The sequence below is a fragment of the Chelonia mydas genome, chromosome 4 (genome assembly GCF_015237465.2).
Source record: "Chelonia mydas isolate rCheMyd1 chromosome 4, rCheMyd1.pri.v2, whole genome shotgun sequence".
NCBI lineage: Eukaryota > Metazoa > Chordata > Testudines > Cheloniidae > Chelonia > Chelonia mydas.
In genome coordinates, this window is record NC_057852.1 from 91,831,387 (window position 1) to 91,849,421 (window position 18,035).

Below are 18,035 nucleotides of genomic sequence, written 5' to 3' on the forward strand. Positions count from 1 at the left end.
GGATTAAGCCAAATTCTGGTATACAGCGAACATATTTAAAGACTCATCTTCTCACACTGGCACTCTACACTCTCACTTTAGAAATAGGTGGCCAGTATTATAGCTACATAGAAAAAGCCAGTAGTCAGCTGCTACTCAGATCACTTCTAGGAAGGGGAGGGGGGAAAACAAAAACACACACGAGGGGAGGGGAGAAAGGAGAACCCAGAAGGAAAATCTCAGTACGGTCAGCCTGAGAGGAAAGACGAACCAGGATGTCCTTCAAGAATTTGAAATAGTATTGGGAAGGGAAGAGTAGGAGAGATGGAGAGAAGACAAGAAAAGGGCACCAAAACCAGAGCAAGAGGGAAATGAGGTAGAAGAGAGAAAGCAGTAGCTGGACAACCACACTGTCTCTAGCATGGCAAAAAGAAAAGGAGGACTTGTGGCACCTTAGAGACTAACCAATTTATTTGAGCATAAGCTTTTGTGAGCTACAGCTCACTTCATGTCATTTCTGTCCTTGCATACCAACACCACTACAGCTGCATTCTTCCCCCAATACAGTGACTCACATCTTTCCCTCTGTCAGTCTCCGCCTTGAGAGTTATGACCTCTCTGTGGATACCCAGAGATACAAGCCAACATTATTCACATGCATAAGCAGTCCACCTATGTTCTACATTTACACTTCATGTCACAGCTGGACTTTCACGTTTTGAAGGGGAAGGGGATTTATATTTTTTTCCTGTGCTGTTTGGTTCAGTTCTTAGTCTTTTTCAGCACAGTTACAATTTGTTAAACTGGTAGGAGGGAAGATGAGCTATAACTCATGGATAATGGACAGGTGTATAGATTGCTTAAGGGAGAAAGTAGAATTTATCATCTGTATTAGTCATTTCCCTACAATTGTAAGCTATCCCCTGCATTTATTTAATATGAACTGGACAAAGGACAAGTCACTCTTCCTCTTACCAAAATATTGGTAATATGTATCCCTTATCTGGGATATGTTTTGCATACTAGCTGCTATTGCATACTTCCTCACTGGGAATCTTAAGCTGGTACAATGGAAATGTGGTTGCTTTAGTCCAAACTCTGGTCTAGCATTTTCCATCACTTTCACAGAAGTCACACACACAAAAAATCCAATAAGTCAGCTTGGAGGTCTGTTAAAGGTTACCTGTTGAGTGGGACATCTCCACCTCCTTCAGTCTCCAAGAACATACTCCAGGAGCAGTCTGGTCCTTTTCAAATCACTTTGTGCTGCTCCACCAGCAAGGATCAGGCAGGGTAAGATTGCTCTGCTGGCTGGGGATCTCTTAGTGAATTCCTCCTTGTATGGCAAACAAAAGTACCCTCTCCCCCCGGCCCCCCCCCAGGGTCCAGTTCTTGAAAAGTTCTAGCCTTGTTTACCTTAGCTGTTGCCATTCAGCTCTCTTCTAGGAGTGTTTCTAACCACACCCAGTAGTTGGATGTGGGAGATGGATAGGTACGCTTCCAATACTGTATTTAGGAGTCTTGGACCAATAATCCATAATAGTAGCCAACCTTCACAAAGCTTTAGTAGTTTTCTTAGCCAGAGTGACTGATGCTCTGACAAGACAAGCTTCAACTCCACCCCCGCCCCGAAAATGGGCTTGATCAGCCATTCCTTATCTACACTAATCCAATAGTATCAAGCCCCAAGCATAGAGCTGGGGCTTCAGCTCCATCCATCCCATCAGAGGAATCAATTTGGCAATGTATAGGTCTATGAACCTCAACAACTCAATCTGTCATTTTTCAGATACCACTTTAGATTGCTCCAGGATTAGGATTGCTGGTCTGTTTTGGTTTTGTGCATTAGGACCCAGCAAAATAATTCAACATCCTAAATTTATAAGTAGGTCTCCACAAAAAGTGGCCCTTGTGTTCTGTGATAGACTCCAGGATTAAATATTAAAAATCCCAGAACTCTCATGTGGAAAATAACCCACATACTCAGCACAGGCAGTAAAGTTGCCTACATTTTCCAAAATTACACAGTTGGGGAGAAATGGATAATAGAAAGAGGCAAAACAAATTACATTTATGCTAGGAACAAATGTGTTAAAGTACTGAATCTGGGTTACTGCAACTAGGTCAGAAGGGCATATTAAATGCTAGTTGGTCACCACTGAGACTCTAGCTGTAACATTTAACTGCACACCTAGAAACAAGTTTGTGAAGGGGGGAAAAGAAAAAAAAAAAAAGGGTGGATGTAGAATGTAATCCTACAAGCTGCAGAATACAAACTTATTAAAAGGATGAACATTCTGCAAACAAAATAGCAAGGAGTAATGTGTGTACATTTATCTTTTGAAGTTAGACAATCCATGTCTGGTTTTACAAACTGATTATCCTTACTTCTGTTAAAGGTTGTGTTTCTACCCAACTGCTTTAAATGGTATTTTATATGGCAAACGTTTAATAAAGGTTCCCATTAATAGATGTAGACTAGAATTCTGTACATAACTTTAAAAGAAATTCTTATCTCCTGCCTATCTTTACTGTAAAAAAAAAAAAAAAAAAAAAACACACCACACACAAACAAAACAGGTTTGCATCCTTATGTAGTATGCCCTTTCCCATCTTCACTGAGAAGAGCCAGAGTGACAGATTTAATGGATTTTCACTAAAAATGTGTGAAAAACCTCATAGTAACTGCCTGCAGAAGGCCATACATTATTGGTATAGACATACTACGTTTGATTCATAATAAATAAAAATTAAAAAAAAAAAACCACTTATTTAAGGAAGGTCTTCTGTCTTTCCAAAAGTGTCCGTGCTTTTTAAAAAACATTGGAGGTTTTTCAAGTCTTCAGTATATAGTACCACTGTTGCTCTAGGAATCTGACAAGCTTGATGAACACAGTGGAGAAGATACATACTATAGTTTTCACCTAATTGCTTATAAGCTGCATTCCAGACATCAAACTGTAATTAGAGGTAAATATTGAGAGTAGTCCTTTAAGTAGACACCACATTTGATAAGAAATTGGTGTTTACTAATAAATGAGTAACTTTCCCCAATAAGTGCTGGTTCCAATAAGAGGGTCAACATAGCTTATAGCAGCAATGGCCTCAGGCCAGTACTGTGCTATTGTGGGGTTAGGAAGACAGCAATTCCCTGGTTCTACTAATTCCTACTGTTATACTGTGGTTCCAGTTCATGGCTGTGCCATTGTGACAAAAATGCCACAACTCATATACCTTAAGGACTTTCTTCACAGTTAAAAGGGGAGGCTCACATGCAAGCAGGCAAAGCCAAGTACTGTGGGTATCTGGTAGAGTTTAATAGGCACCTCTGGAAGTTAGACAGCCCTACTTTACGTTTTCCATCTTAGGATGTGGCTGTGGGTCAGTAAAAAGATTTGTTTAAAATGATGTAACAGTTTCCTCTTAGAGCAACTTCCTTCTGAAATTGCTACAATATCACCCTGTCTCATGGTAATAGTAGATACCCCCCGCCCCATTTTATTTATCAATTCACAAAGAAGGCTGGTTATTAGCAATGTGTTATCTTTAAAGGAGAGTTTCACAGAAAATTTATACATTACTGACTCTTGGTAACAAGCTTTTGTCTACACAATTTGAAAAATATACAGGTAGAGAAAATTAACAGTCACTATCAGATTAGCTAATAAAGCAGCAAGAACAGAAGCAAGCTATTTCACTGTAGGCTCCAAAGTGAGAAATGCAGCCATTATAGTTATCAATAGCTACACTGATCTGTATCAATTAGAAGTGATTGATACACATTAAAAAAGACACTGAAAATCTTTACCTGATCTATTAGCAACAGCCATTTAATTTGACCCTCTCCTCTTCATAGCTATGCACACCTGGAATACATGCCCCTTTTAGGTTGGGGGTTTCCTTAAAGATAGTGCTGTAACAGCCCCAGATTAGTAGTAGCTAGTTTAGTTGTAAAAATGGCTACTTGTCTTCAGCTCAAGCCTAGCATTATATGTTTCATGATCTGACTAGCCCTCTGCCTATTTAAGAATTACTAACTTTCAGATATTAAAAGTGATTGGTAGATACACAACTTTCTTCCTGTGTATGTACTCCTACAGTAGTAAGTGACTGTAGAACATTTAGTTAAATTGCAATCAGACATTAGTGTTTGCCTGTATTGTGGAAGGATGCTATTAGATTTTCATTCTTGTGTTAAATGAGGTGGATGCTCTACATAGAGCGGTAGAGGTAGAGTTTACCAGTAATCTGTTTGAGACTCAAACTTACGTTGCTCCCCAGAGAAGTCTTCCTGAAGCATAGGAGGTCACTAGGAAAGCATGTCTACCTCCTCCAGAGGCAGAAACTGCTAGGTGTGTCATCATAACAATAAGTCATACAAGGAAGAGTAGTTCTGTGGCTGACAGAATGATAGTGCCTTCTCCCCCATTCCTAATGGGGAAAGTTGCAGCTTCCATACTCATAAATAAGGTAGACATGAGCATGCCTTATCAGTTATAACAGTGCTTTGCCATACCTTTATTTGTAGGTTTGCCCAGGTATACCCCACCATATTATATATTCTTTCAAAAGAAAAACTGCTTTGATTGCAATTTTACACCAGGATTCTTTAAACTAGTATCCCGTCAAATAATATATTTGAAACTAAATGTACTATCACAGGAAAGACGTTTGCCTTTGCATCTCCCACAGAGATCTTGACGATGGGGTCTCTTGGGGTCCACATGGCGCACTTTCACAGGGCAGGTGCATCTGGTCTGCTTACAGCTCTAGAAAGAAGCAAGGATGTTGGAGGAGAAAGTACCTGAACTGCAGTGATACAGGTGAGGCAGGAGATCTGCAAGCTTAGGGGAGGACACGGTATTAACGGCAGTAGTTTAGATTATAGGCTGCTCAGTGCAGGGAGGAGTGAGGCTGCTGACAAAGCTACAGCACACTTCTGGTGCTAGAGCACAGCTGGAGTTCCCAGGCTTACTAGAAGGAATAGTGGGGAAGGCCCCCCCCAAACCCACCTCCCTGAGTTAAGCCAGGTTACAGGGCTCCCGAGTGCGCTAGCTGTGGGGAGGCCCTGAGGGGGCTGTGCTCACCTGGCAAGTGATGTCCTCCACGCGGTAGGGGTTGTAGGATTTCTGACACGTCCGGCAGAACTGCCTGAAGTAGACCTGGAGGAAGGGGAAAGGCGGGTCAGCGGCGGTCAGAGCCCGGGGGGCAGAGGGGCAGCCCCGGGGGCACCAGGCCTACCTTGTTGGTGCCCTGCACACACCACACGTAGGCGCTCTCCCAGCGGATGTTGCAGTCCTTGCAGTGGTAGTAGCCGTACTTCTGCTCCAGAAACTAGGGGGAACAAGGGTGACTCAGCCACGGGCAGGGAGCCAGCTCCCAGCCAGGGCAGCCCAGCTCCCGCACCCTGCTGGCCGCAGTGCGAGGAGCGACCCCGCCGCAGGGAATCGCGGCAGCCCCGGGGCCAGTCACCTGAGGCCCCGCCCCTGGGCTTCCCGCCACCCGAGGCACGCGGTGACCCGACCCGCCGGGCCCTCACCTGGAAGCGCAGGCGGGTCTTGCCCTGCTCCGGCTCCTGAGGGGCTGCGGCCTGGGGCTGCCCCGCCGGGCGCTCGGGGGCCCCCTGCTGGCCTTCCTGCGGCGGGGCAGCTGCTGCCGCCGCCGCCGCCTCCTCCGCTACCTCCTGCTGCGGAGGCTGCTGCTGGGGCGGCCGCGGCTCTTGCGGCTCCGCGCTGCTCCCCGGGGGCTGCTCCCAGCTGGCCCGCACGGCGGCCGCCTCCGTGCGCTGCTGCTCCTCTTCCTCGGCCGCCGCCGCCGCCGCCTCCTCCGGCTCCTCCTCGGCCGCCTCCTGCCCCGCTTCCTCGGGCTCCTCCAGGAAGGTGGTGAGTCTGCGGGACGCCATGGGCGAGTAGACGGCGATGGTCCTGGGGAAGCGGACGGGCCGGCCGCTGGTGGTGGCGGAGCTGCCCTGCTCCTGCTCGCGGGGCCGCAGCGGGGGCAGCCCGGGGGCCAGCCGCCGCCGCAGCAGCAGGGTGCGGGGCCCCAGCGAGCACTGCACCGAGGCGTCCTGCCGCGGGTTCACCTGCACCCCCACCTCCTTGGTGTTGGCCTTGCGGAGCCGCGGCGTCAGGCTGGGGTTCACCTGGGACAGGATCGCCTTCAGCTGCGCCCGCTGGTAGTTATCGAAGTACTCGGCCGCGGCCGCCGCCGCCGTGTCCCCATAGCCCGAGAAGTAGGTGCCCCGCTGCCGCCAGGCGCCCGGGGGCCCTTTGCCCTTGGGCGGCTGGTAGCGATAGGAGTAGGGGGTGTAGGCTGAGTACAGGTAACTATCCATGGCCTCATCCGCCATGGCGTCTGCCCCGGGAGCTGGGCTTGCGGGGGCCGCTTTAAATACCCCGCGCTGGGGAGGGGCAGGCTCAGCTGCACGTCCCGTCCCCCCACCGCCACCTGAGCGGGGCTGTTTCCATTGGCGGAGGGGCAATGAACCGCCTCGGCGCGGATTCCCTGGCGGGGATCGCTGTCCCGGGAAGCCCGCGGGGAAAGCAGGTGGATGGGAAGAGCCGGCTAAGCCCGGGGTCCAAGGAACATAGCGGAGGTGAGAGCCAGGGAGGGGAGCCACCGGGTAGCCTCAGGTGACAAGGCAACCAAGGCGGCGGGGACGCAGAGCTTCAGGCAGGTCTTTGAAGCAAGTAAACCCCTTATTGGTACAACCTCCTGGGTTCTCCCTGTCTATTAAATGTCCTGAGTCTCCCTTCCTCTTTCACTTGGTTTACAACTCTTGTATCTGCCCCCCGTATCACCGCCGTGTGGGGACCCTAGAGACTGTGCAGCGTTCACCTGAGCTGAGGGGTTTAGCCGGAGGCTGTGCAGCGTTTTCTCTTGAGCAGACCCGGTACATTTGATTGATCGGTGATATTCCCCCGGGAGCACGCAAGAGGCTGTACGCCGCAAACAAAGAGTCATAGCAGGGTGTCTGTGAGAGAAACAACAGGCGGATGAATTCAGGGGCGCTGGAACCATTTGTATAGTGGGGGTGCTGACAGCCTTGAACCAAACTGTAAACCCTGCGTATGATGGAAACCACTTCAAGCCAGGCGGTGCGGCAGCACCCCCAGTTCCAGCACCTATGGCTGAATCTGTAGAGGAGGAAGGAACGCGTGAATGCCTAGGCTGCTACTAAACATAAGAGCCAGGGACCCCAGGTAGTTTAAGAAGGGAGGATTTACCTTCCCTGCAGATAAATCGCTGCTAGATACATCTCCAGATAAACTAGACCGTTACTTGCACTTCCTTTTAATTTTTAGTTATCTTTGGAGGGATTTTAATTGGTGACTAATACAGCGTTAATTCGTCTTTTCCACGCATTTATAATCAGAACAATAAACAGGATTTTTTTTACAACTAATAGGATGCATGAAATTGAACGACACTTTACAAATATTATCTAATTTGCTCCTTTGTTCACACCATTGATACACAAATTAACCCTTTCCTACAAAATGCTTCATTCGTTTCTGGTACCGGTCCCTGCGTTACTTAATTCACCAAAGAGCGTCTTCCTATGAAGATGTAGATGTATCTCGTTGTGTCACATTGATTTTTGTACATATAAGGCTATATGTTTGAGGAAATATTCGCAACTGGCACAATAATAAACGTATGGTCATCTTATACACTGGGAGTAGTTGGGTTGATTATGGAGGCTGGTCAGTACCCCAGCTGCCTGTTTTACTAGCTCCGAAAACATATTGCAAATACCATATAATATTAGTAATTCAAGCGTCCCCTTCTGTTGCTCTGACTGTTGTCCATCTACAGTGCAGTTTGTGCAGTCTCCATCAGAATAGAATTGTGTTCCTCTGTAGTCACCGTGCCGTATGAGGTGTCTGCCATTTCCTCCTCTTTCAGTTTCTTGTAAGAAATATCTGTGTCTTCATCTTCATTTAGGGGATCTTGTTTATAGGTATCTCTTCCGTACATCTTGTACACTAACACAAAAAGTCCTGCTTCTGCAGCCTGGAAAAGTGCATAAAGCAAGGGAAACATATACATACTTCCTATGAGATGTGGTGGAAAGGTTAGTTTTAGTATAGCCGTGCAGAGCTGGACATTTTGACATCCTGTTTCCAAAGATACTGTCCTCTTGCAATGAGGTGGCAGGTGAAATAAAGTAGCTAAGCCATATCCTGAGGCATAGCCTGCTAAGGGCATCAAGAGTGCTACTATGTAGACAGACGCAGGGATACTTGCCAGCAGCTCAGGTCCCAACATAGTGCCAGTCAGAATGAAAAGAAGCACCAAAGTCACTAAAAGGGACCACAAGGAAACCTAGCAATAATGAATAATCACAATCAGATATGTCAGAGAAAAAAGAAGGGAAAACTTACATTAGAGTTGTTTAAAAGCAAATTAATTACATACACAAATATTAAAATAGTATAATAAGGAAAGAATTTAAACTATATATTTGTTTTAAAAATCAGCACATTTTATTGCAGCTGTTACAGCGGAAGCTTTTCCTTATATGAATAGTGAACAGACAAAATGTGATTGAAGGACATTGAAAAGACCACTCTGCTTAATCCCAAATGCTCTTGAGTTTGTCATACCTTTAGCATTTCTAACATAGAGCTTCTTTTAAACTATCCACTGATGGACAGATTCTGCTACCCTTTCTTACCTTGGACCTGATCCAAAATTTCAGTGGGCTTTGAATCAGGCCCAAGGTGAATAAGGGTGGAAGAAATCTGTTTCTTAATTAGTTTTTAACAATATAACTTGTCTGAGATACTTTCTCAGAAAGACAGTAACAATCTGCATTAATGTGTGTAAATTTTCATTTAAAAAAGAAAATGAAGCTAAGTCTTATTTTTGCTATAATACTTTAAAATATTACCTTAAAAGGGTAAATTGGATAAACTATTTAAAGAAATTTCATCTTGCCTAACAATGTGTATGTCAAGTTTAAACCTAAAGGAGATATAAACCATCCAAACTGACAGTTAAAAAGGATGGTACCAGTTCTGAGATAAGGTCTGATCCCATTGAATTCAATGGCAGTGATATAATTTACTTTAATTGATGCAAGATTGGGCCTAGAGTTTGGGTCTTTTTAGTTTAGTGTATTCTGTGCATGCTGCAGCCATTGATTGATTTTTGCAGTATTGTGTGTGCTGAGTGCCTTTGCTTTACCTTTGAGCATGTTTTGCTTGAAAGTTTACCTTAAGTTTTAACTTCCATATTTCGTTTTTTGATTAACAGAAATATTCATTTCACAATTGTTGCTTTCAACATAAATATATGTTTAAAGACTTTTGTGATAGTACTTCAGTCAGGTAATTATGTTTAGTGGTTTCACTTTTCTATCCCCATGAATTCCCTTTCCTGAAACCTTTCTCTTCCCCTTCCTTGCAGGTAATGTTAGCTAAAGATAATAGGATTGTACATTTCTGTTGTTCAGTGAGACCTTTTTTTTTTAGTTGTCCTCATTCTTCCCTAAAACACTGGGTGAAATCCTGGTACCTTTGTTTATTTTGTTGAACCTTCGAAATTATTTTCAAATAACATGCACATAAATGTACTTTAATGTTATTTTTCTTATTGACTGCCATACAAATTGCTTGCATGATGAAGGTTTAGTTAGAAATATAGAAATTGGTGGTGCCACAATTGATGAAAAATGCTTATTGAAAATTTGTATATTTCCAAACAAAGAAATAACTTAGAAAACAATAACTGTTGTTATCTTTTTGTTTTAATTATTCCAAATTAAGGTAGTTGTTCGTGTTACTATTTTTGTGAGGAATTTACTGATGTTATTGCATGTGGGACTGAAGCTACTAGTTTTAATGTGGATATAGTACCTGATTATATTTATAACATTATTTATTTAAAGCACATGCTTAGCAATGTTATCTCATAATTAGAAATATATTGAGCATTTCTTTTGTGATTTGATCTGCTCTTGTTGCATCGAAGAAATGGCATTGTCTACCTTACCTTTTATTTAATGTTACTGTAGGGAAATAGTGATTCATCCTTTGGTCTTTGTGAGGGAGCAATTTTGTTTTTTAACAAAACGTTACTTGTAGTCAACTCTAATCCTGCCTGTAACTGTTTTACAGAAATCAGTCACACACCGGCAGTATTTTATTACTAGTTGACCACAATGGGCGCTTATACTTCCTCTTTGGAAAACAGAGAGAGAGAGAGATTATGTTTAGAATTCGGAACAAGTCCTGAGGGTTTACACGAGTTTATGTGATGAGCCTTAATCCTATGATTTGAGTGATATCAGTACAATACACGGAAGTGCTCAGTTTCTACACTGACATGCTGTCCTGATGAAAACAGATACCATGCACGCTGCTCTTAATGCTGGCTCCTCTACTCTTTGGAGTACTCACGACGTAGGGCAATATTTATATGGGTTGGCAAGCTTGACCCGTCTCTTTATTGTAGATCTGTTAAATCTTCCCCCACTTGCATCTTTTCTTATCCTTTAACTAGACCATGTGCACTCTATATCCTAAAGCAGCAGCGCCTATGGTGCGGCTGCGAGAAGCAAAGCCCTTCCCCACACCCCTATGACCACCCTAGCGAGAAGCAGCTCCCTAGAGGCCTGCTCTTGAGTGGTGCTCAGCACCTCTGTGTATGTAGAAGCGGGACCCGGCGCAGCTGTTGTTACCTTGAGCAAGAGGTCGGCGACCCGTGTGTACTTGTAGCGGATGAAAACTCCTACGCCGATGGGGAGCAAGGTGCTGCATAGGGTCAGACTCACGGCCCCCAGGGGCAACAGCTGCACCAGAGGCGTGTTGATCCAGGCGCGGCTGTATATCCACAGGCACAGGGGCATCAGCAGCAGGGCCAGCAGGGTGGATGAGGCGGTCATGATAATACTGCAGGAGGGAGGGGACAGAAGAAGAGGCGGCGGGTCAGCACGAGCCGCTCTTCCATCAGCTGCTGGGTGGGGGGACAGTACCTCCTCGGGCTCCAGTAAGAGCTGGCGGTACAAATCCATTTCGTGTAACGAGCCACAAACCTATTGTACAAAACCCTTCTCTGGGAGCTCGGACAAGAGTCGCCCAGGGCGCAAGTAGCTGTTTGATTGCACGAATTTCCCTTCAGTTACCGAGCAGATTGGATATTGGTCTGAATATGGTTTTTAGGAAGGGGAGGGGTATTGCCAGCTGTGTTTTTTGTGAAAAGAAAATTATATTTTTGCATGTAAAACCTGCCTGCCGTGCGGTGTCTTGGAGCACAAACAGATAATAATCAGCACGGGTTGGGCTCCCCTCATCTCCCAGAGCCAGCGCGGGAGGCAGCGCAAGAGCTCAACGTCTTTTTGTCCCCCCAAAATTCCCCTGATGAGATCCTGAAACCGGCTCCTCTGTCCCGGTACCCACAGGCTGCGCCCCGGAACAGGGGCACCAAAAGGCTGGCACAGACCTGATTATAAAATAGCAAATATTTTAAACAGCCGTAAACTGGAGAGTCCTCCCGCAGCACTCACCGTCCACACCCACCCGCACCCCGGCACAGCCACCCCCCCGCACTGATACTGACCCCCCGGCACATCCACATTGCCCCTTCCTCCCACCCCACCCCCTCCCCGGCACATCCACCCCCCCCCCCCGCACTGATACTGACCCCCCGGCACATCCACATTGCCCCTTCCCCCCACCCCACCCCCTCCCCGGCACATCCACCCCCCCCCCCGCACTGATACTGACCCCCCGGCACATCCACATTGCCCCTTCCCCCCACCCCACCCCCTCCCCATCACATCCACCCCCCCCGCACTGATATTGACCCCCCGGCACATCCACATTGCCCCTTCCCCCCACCCCACCCCCTCCCCGGCACATCCACACACACCCCCGCACTGATACTGACCCCCCGGCACATCCACATTGCCCCTTCCCCCCTCCCCACCCCCTCCCCGGCACATCCACCCCCCCCGCACTGATACTGACCCCCCGGCACATCCACATTGCCCCTTCCTCCCACCCCCCACCGGCACACCGAGGCCCCCGGCTGCCGCCCTCTCACAGCGGGGTTCGGACCGCGTTCTCCGGGTCCTTTCCTCCGCCAAGGAGCGACGCCTGCCCCCCGGGGAGGGAGATGAGCCCGGCGCGCCGCGGAGGCAGCGGCCCCGGCCGGCTGGGTACCTGAGGTTCATGTCTCCGTCGACCAGCAGGGACATGATGTTGGAGAGGTTCCCCCCGGGGCAGCAGCCGCACAGTAGCACGGCCACTGCTGCCACCTCGTCCAGGGCGAAGAGCAGCGCCAGCAGGAAGGCCAGCAGGGGCATGAGCAGGAACTGGCAGAGCAGCGCCAGCAGCACCCCCACCGGCCGCCGCAGCTGCCCCCCGAGCTGGCTCAGCTCCACGGTGCAGCCCAAGCCCAGCATGGTGGTGCACAGCGCCAGCCCCACGAACACGCTCAAACCCTGGTTCAGAGGGGTGTCCCAGAACGGGGGGCTGCCCCCAGGCCCCCTGCCTGCCTGCGGCACCCGGCTGGAGGGGCTGGGGCTGCCGCTGCTGCTGTTCTCGGGCTCCGGGGAGAGCGAAGCGAAGGGGGAAAGAGTCCCGTTCTCCACCCAGGAGCTGTCCATGGCTGTGCACTGTGTGTGCGCGCCTGGCAGTCAGCAGCTGAGCATCTAGTCAGAAGCTGCCAGGTCCCTATCGCCTGCCCAAGCACTGGAGGAGCCGGGAGGCCCCACAAGGTGGGGACTGATAGGCAGTGAAGAGGCTGAGGAGACTGTCAGTCAGTCACTGGGCTGAAGCACTGGCACATCTTAGCCCTCCTCAGACCCTTCATCCCCACCCCTTAAACACCTCCACTTACAGCCAAGCACAACAGCCCTCATTCACACACACTGAATTAATCTGCCCTACACAATAGAGCACCTACAGCTAGACACACTGCATCCAGTATACTCACACTAAATTAGGTTCCCTCTGTCTCTTACACAAGAACGCTTGCTTTTTTGTATCCAGTGTGTCTTGTGTCTGCTTTATATAGGGTGCATTCAGTCACACACTTAACCCACAGGCATAGACAGACATCCTGTTAAGAAGCTACTCCAGGCAGGGCCCATGTCTTCCTTTGTGTCTGTTATGGTGCCGTGCTCGCTGTCAGCAGTCAACCAATAATAAAAAATGCTTTATTGCAGGTCTAGTGGAAAAACAAACACAAACCCCGTGCTATGATTATTTTGTCTGGTAGTCTCTTGTGAAAGACCATGCTGCTTGAAAAGAGAAGCAAGTGGTATCCACTGGGTCACCTTTGTCCGCTATTTCCCCCCCAAAGAAGTCTAACAAATATTTTCAACTGATAAAGGCTTGACAGGGGACTTTTGGAGGGATGGACTATGAGCAGACACATTTCAGTTTCACTCCAAGCATACTCATGACAAAAACAACAACAGTCTACTATTAAATATTAATATTAATATTATTTTCTGATTTTTGGTGGTTAATCTGGCTCAGCATCCTAAAGCAAAATGAGCTGATCATCACAGTGTCCTCCTAAGTGAGCAATGTCAGCTTTACCTTTGATACATTCAAGGAAGGTCCAAGGTCATTCCCGCTAATGGAAAGAGTGTACTTGAGTAAAAGCTGTGGCATGGGTGAGGAATGATGAAAAGCTCTTTAGCCAGGTCAAATTAGAGCCACTTTCTGCTGATGCTGGGCTTCAATAATGAGCAAAGAACAAACTGTGTTTAACCAAGAAACTATGTGATTTAATTAATAGCAATAAATCACACGGTTTTCTGCTGCTGCATGGATCTAGATAGGGGTGCTCACTCCCCCTCTTGCTTTCCAAACTGGAGCCTCACAATGTAATTTTCAGAATAACCCTGGAATCTATAGAGATGAATACTATACAGATTTTATGATGTTATTCTTGATTTGCCTAGAGGAGAGACCCTTGCTAGACACTCCAAAAAATCTGTTAGTAAAAGCGGTCTATATGATATGCAAGTGACAGCGCACCAGCCAGAAGGTGACAGAGGCCTATCCTGTCCATTCCATTGAAGTGGATGAAGGTTTCTAAATGTAGTGGGTGAAATTCTGGGCCCACTGAAATCAATGGGAGTTTTGGCATTGATCTCAATGGGTATGTCTACACTGTAATAGAAGACCCATGGCACAGCCATGGCTGGCCTGGGTCAGCTGGTTCAGGCCAGTTGCAGGTCTTTAATTGCTGTGTAGACAAACCCAATGGGGCCAGGATTTCATCAGTATGTGAGGATCTCTCTTACCCATCACTCAAGCAATGTATACAGGAAAAACCTAATTTTCCAGAGTTGTTCTAATTTACTGGCGTCAGATGGGTTTTAAAATGGTGTTTAAAAATTGCCACCTTTCTCATATCTTATTTTTTAATATTTATTCATTATTTTATGTTGTCTGTTTCTTTAAAAAACAGAATGCCATTTTAAAAGACAAGTAGGACTTGGGAGACAAGGACATGCAGGAAAGGAGAGAAGAGGAGCCTCTGTGAGTGGTCTGGGCTGTGGTGCTTCATGCTTTGTTGAGTGCCACTCAGGGCCTCAGGGTTAAGGATTCTTCCGCTACACAAAAGGCTTGGACGTGCCACTGTCCATGCTTCATGTTGCGGTTCTCTGGTGGGACCAGCTGCCTCCGAGTTTGGCCTATCACATGAGGTGCCCTCTCCTTTGTTGCCTTTTGTTTTTAAATTTAGTGCACTACTGTGCTGTGCACTATGGGGTGTCTCAGATCACACCTCATAATGCATAACATGGTGGGGCACAAAATTCCAACACAAGAATGGATAGAGGGCAGCTAGAGCCAGGCCCCAAGCTACTTAAATCCCCACTGCCTGTGCCATCTGGTCCTACGCTTCTCCAGCAATAGTCTTCACCTCCATCCACCCCAAGTCTGTGCATCTTAAATTCTCTTGGGCTCTGGGCCCCTTTCCACCCAGGATATTGTTCCACAGCTAGTTGGAATCTGTCCCTAGTCTGTCATTGAATGAGTCTTCCAGGACATCCAAGTCCTGGAGCCTCCTGTGAAATTTCCTTAGAGTTCTGTCTGCCAGTCCAAAACTGTTAAAAGAGTACCTCCACAAAAACTGAAAACCCAAAGTAAAATGGGAGTCTAACTGAGCCTTACATTCCAAAATTTCAGATTGCACTACTCGTCTCAGTGGAGACATTCACTGCTCTTAAAGAAGCACACAGCTAGGCCTACAACAAACCCCTAATATTCCAGCAGACGCTATTAGTGACCCAATAGAAGCAATAGAGTACCATCCATTTGTTAAATCCATAATTACCAAATTATGGGATAAATGTAAATGTTTTTCAGATTTGGTATACCACCAGGGGACAAAGTAATGGATACAGTGTAGTAACTTGGCCATTCAGTAATACCATTGTGAATGGTTTTATTCTATTTTCTTTTCCTGGTCATTTAGTTGAAGATAGGATAGGGAGAGAGGATGAGTCGTATCATAGGTGTTAAACAAACAGCTACAACCCAGTCCAGACAGTGATTTAATTTGTTGGTAAAACAAGGCAATATATGCTTTTAGATGGGACAACACTGAAGTGCAGTGTTTAGTTGGCCTTGAGAGCCAACAGAATTGTTTGAAACTAAATAATTTGCAAATCTACTTGTACTGAAAAATGTTTACAGTGTGTTTAGATTGCTCACAAATTTAGTATATACTGTGTCTTTCTCATTTTTACCCTTCACATTCTATCTATATACTCACACCACATTCTTTCCTCACTTATTATACCTCTATTTTTTTAGTAACCCCATTATATAGTTTCTCTTCTGGCACCTATGAACAGAATATAAGTTACACAAAGAGCAAAAGCAGGCTGGTTATCAAGTAGGCAGTGAAGAGAGCAGAAGAGAACTGCCCTTCTTATCTATGAACATGACTCCTAAAACCAGGCATGTTCACAGAAAGATATTTTTGCATCAATTATAGTGCAATCCACTTACAGTGAACTTGGATATAATGACGACTCTGTTAACAGTGAAGAAGAATGAAAATCTCAAATTGTTTCAGTGCCTTACATTGTGTTGATTCCAGTTACTGAGAACTTCAGCTTATGGAAAAAACATGATCTAGCTGTAAGAGGGTTCTGGTGTATTGTAAGAAATAAACACAAGATATTTCTTAAAATTTATACCAGCTACTTAAGAACTAAGATTCAAATTGAATTCTGGTTTAAACAGGAGCAGTACCATTGACTTCCATGTAGACAAACCGAGTTACTTAGGCCAGATCTGAATTTAACTTCTTGTGTTTTATTAATTCCCTATACAGTCAGCATTGGCACCGTATGTAGCAACTGAAAAGTATTCTTATACCTAGAAGGTACAGTAAGGCCTATCCAGCCTTTGTACTTTCTGTTTGGCGTAGTCTCTTTAAATTGCTTCAGGGTTTCATATTATGTTACCACAACAACTGTATTAGTATGTAAGCTAGATACATGAATTATCCATTTTCTTTCAAGGGAGAAAATGACACGGACTGACCTCTTTCATAGGGAGTGAAAAATTGGTCATCCGACCCTAAAAAACATTGGTAAATGTTCTCTAAATGGATATGTGGTTTTTAAACCAATTCTTATAAACTGGAAAAAATCCAATTTGAAAATTGCGGGGCAAAATGGTGCCCTGGAAATACTTTCTTGTAAATTTAGTGTTATAAAGTAGGTGCAGTTTTTTATAAGTGGCACTGACCATGGGCAGCTGGTGAACCGGCCGTTGTGGGAGGTTAGCCCTGGCCCCTTCTCTTCTGCCCGAGGCCCTTCTCCTCCCCCTCCACTTCTGCCCCCCTCACCTGCAGGAGCACTCCCTCCTGTGGCCCCGTCCCTACCCCGAGCCACCCGAGCGCCCCCAGCCCTGGAGCACTGGGTGGCAGTGCGGCCCCAGTGCCCCAGACCTCAGCCCCTGAGCACCGGGTGGGTGGGTGGCACAGCTGCAGCGCCCCCAGCCCCTGAGCGCCCCCAGCCCTGGAGCACCGGAGAGCCGAGTGGGGTGGTTCCAGCACCGCAAGCGGCAGCCAACCTGGACCACAGAGGAACTGCAGGAGGGGGTTCGGGGGTAGAGCATTGACAGGGCTATGCCAGGCTGTTTGGGGAGGCACAGCCTCCCCTGGCCTATGGTACCTGTCGGCCATGGTACTGACTGCATTTTTCTTTAGTGAGGTTTGAATTCTATAGCAGAATGTAAATGACATAAATCCACTTTATAACACCATCCATGGTATTGAAATTTTTCAGGCATAGGGAAGTGTGTGTCTTTTCTTAATGTAACTTGAAACTAAGATACAGAGCCTTGATACCAGAGAAAGGAGAGCCTTTTAATGAAGGCTGAGTATACCACCAGAAACATGCTAAACAAGCTTTGCCAGTTACTCAGATATTAGCATATTGTATTAACAAGTGAGAGACCTGGGTGAAAGGGTCTTTGGGTCACTTGATTCTCACACTGGACCGTGAAAGCATCTTATGTGTTCCAGGAACAACACAAAATTTTGGTTGTTGCGCATATGCCACCAGGTTTCCACTTTACATTTAAATATGGACATTCTTGGAAATTGGGTTTTACCCCTGGACTTAACTTCTGTTCAACACCTGTCACATGGTTGTGGCAGGGCTTGGTTGTGGTGGCCGTCAGTGAGGTGTACACAGGAGAGTGTTGGCAAGAGGGGTTCTTAGGGTTTCTTACATCACCATAGTATCTAAACACTTAGTTACTATGATGACAAAAACTATAGAAAACCCTAAAATAGATAGCTGGAGAGGGGATGAGAAAGCAAAGGATTCCCACTTTCCCCTTACCACCTTTCTGCTATTTCAGCTTGAAAACTAGGACATGTTAAAGAGCATGTAGGTGAGAGAAAACTGTACTTTTCTAACTCTCTAGTCCCTTTTCAGTTTCCTCCAACTATCTAACCTCTTTATTGTATTTTCTGCCGGAATCTGCAAGTGGTGGGGAAGCTGAGCTGCTATAGGCTGTCAGCATTGACCACTCAGTAATTCTCTGACTCCATGTGGATCT

General features: G+C 46.4%; 2 protein-coding genes and 1 long non-coding RNA gene across 9 annotated transcripts in view; 1 reads left to right on the forward strand and 2 right to left on the reverse strand.

The window, feature by feature from the left end:
* Positions 1-4,469: 4,469 nt before the first annotated feature.
* On the reverse strand, positions 4,470-7,037 carry ZAR1 (zygote arrest 1). 2 transcript variants are annotated; one of them, XM_043544399.1, is made up of 5 exons: positions 5,705-7,026; positions 5,519-5,671; positions 5,221-5,313; positions 5,067-5,141; positions 4,470-4,748 (listed from the first exon to the last, which is right to left on the reverse strand). In XM_043544399.1, the coding sequence occupies exons 1-5, from the start codon at positions 6,326-6,328 to the stop codon at positions 4,605-4,607; spliced, it is 1,089 nt and encodes a 362-aa protein (XP_043400334.1). In that variant the 5' UTR covers positions 6,329-7,026; the 3' UTR covers positions 4,470-4,604. The 2 variants fall into 2 exon arrangements, with proteins under 2 accessions (XP_043400334.1, XP_037753759.1); XM_037897831.2 differs by having other exon boundaries at positions 5,519-7,037.
* The window catches only part of LOC119566126, a 67,038-nt gene continuing 54,733 nt past the window's right edge, over positions 5,731-18,035 (forward strand). For 5 of the 6 annotated variants that reach the window (XR_005225183.2, XR_005225188.2, XR_005225187.2 and 2 more), the window contains exon 1: positions 5,731-5,861. This is a non-coding gene — a long non-coding RNA (uncharacterized LOC119566126). The remainder of the gene's footprint in view (positions 5,862-18,035) is intronic. The other variant, XR_005225186.2, reaches the window with a different exon arrangement.
* SLC10A4 (solute carrier family 10 member 4) lies at positions 7,257-12,723 on the reverse strand. Its single transcript, XM_007071029.4, has 3 exons — positions 12,150-12,723; positions 10,667-10,877; positions 7,257-8,307 (listed from the first exon to the last, which is right to left on the reverse strand). Exons 1-3 carry the CDS (start codon positions 12,593-12,595, stop codon positions 7,792-7,794), a joined length of 1,173 nt encoding a protein of 390 aa, XP_007071091.2. The 5' UTR covers positions 12,596-12,723; the 3' UTR covers positions 7,257-7,791.

Coding starts and splice junctions, on each gene's coding strand:
- ZAR1 (XM_037897831.2), bottom strand. CDS start 6,328: ATGGCGGATGAGGCCATGGATAGTTACCTGTACTCAGCCTACACCCCC. Junction 5,314..5,518: donor AGACCCGCCTGCGCTTCCAG/GTGAGGGCCCGG, acceptor TGTTCCCCCTAG/TTTCTGGAGCAGAAGTACGG. Junction 5,142..5,220: donor GTGTGCAGGGCACCAACAAG/GTAGGCCTGGTG, acceptor CCCTTCCTCCAG/GTCTACTTCAGGCAGTTCTG.
- SLC10A4 (XM_007071029.4), bottom strand. CDS start 12,595: ATGGACAGCTCCTGGGTGGAGAACGGGACTCTTTCCCCCTTCGCTTCG. Junction 10,878..12,149: donor GACGGAGACATGAACCTCAG/GTACCCAGCCGG, acceptor TCCCTCCTGCAG/TATTATCATGACCGCCTCAT. Junction 8,308..10,666: donor TCGCCGACCTCTTGCTCAAG/GTAACAACAGCT, acceptor CATTATTGCTAG/GTTTCCTTGTGGTCCCTTTT.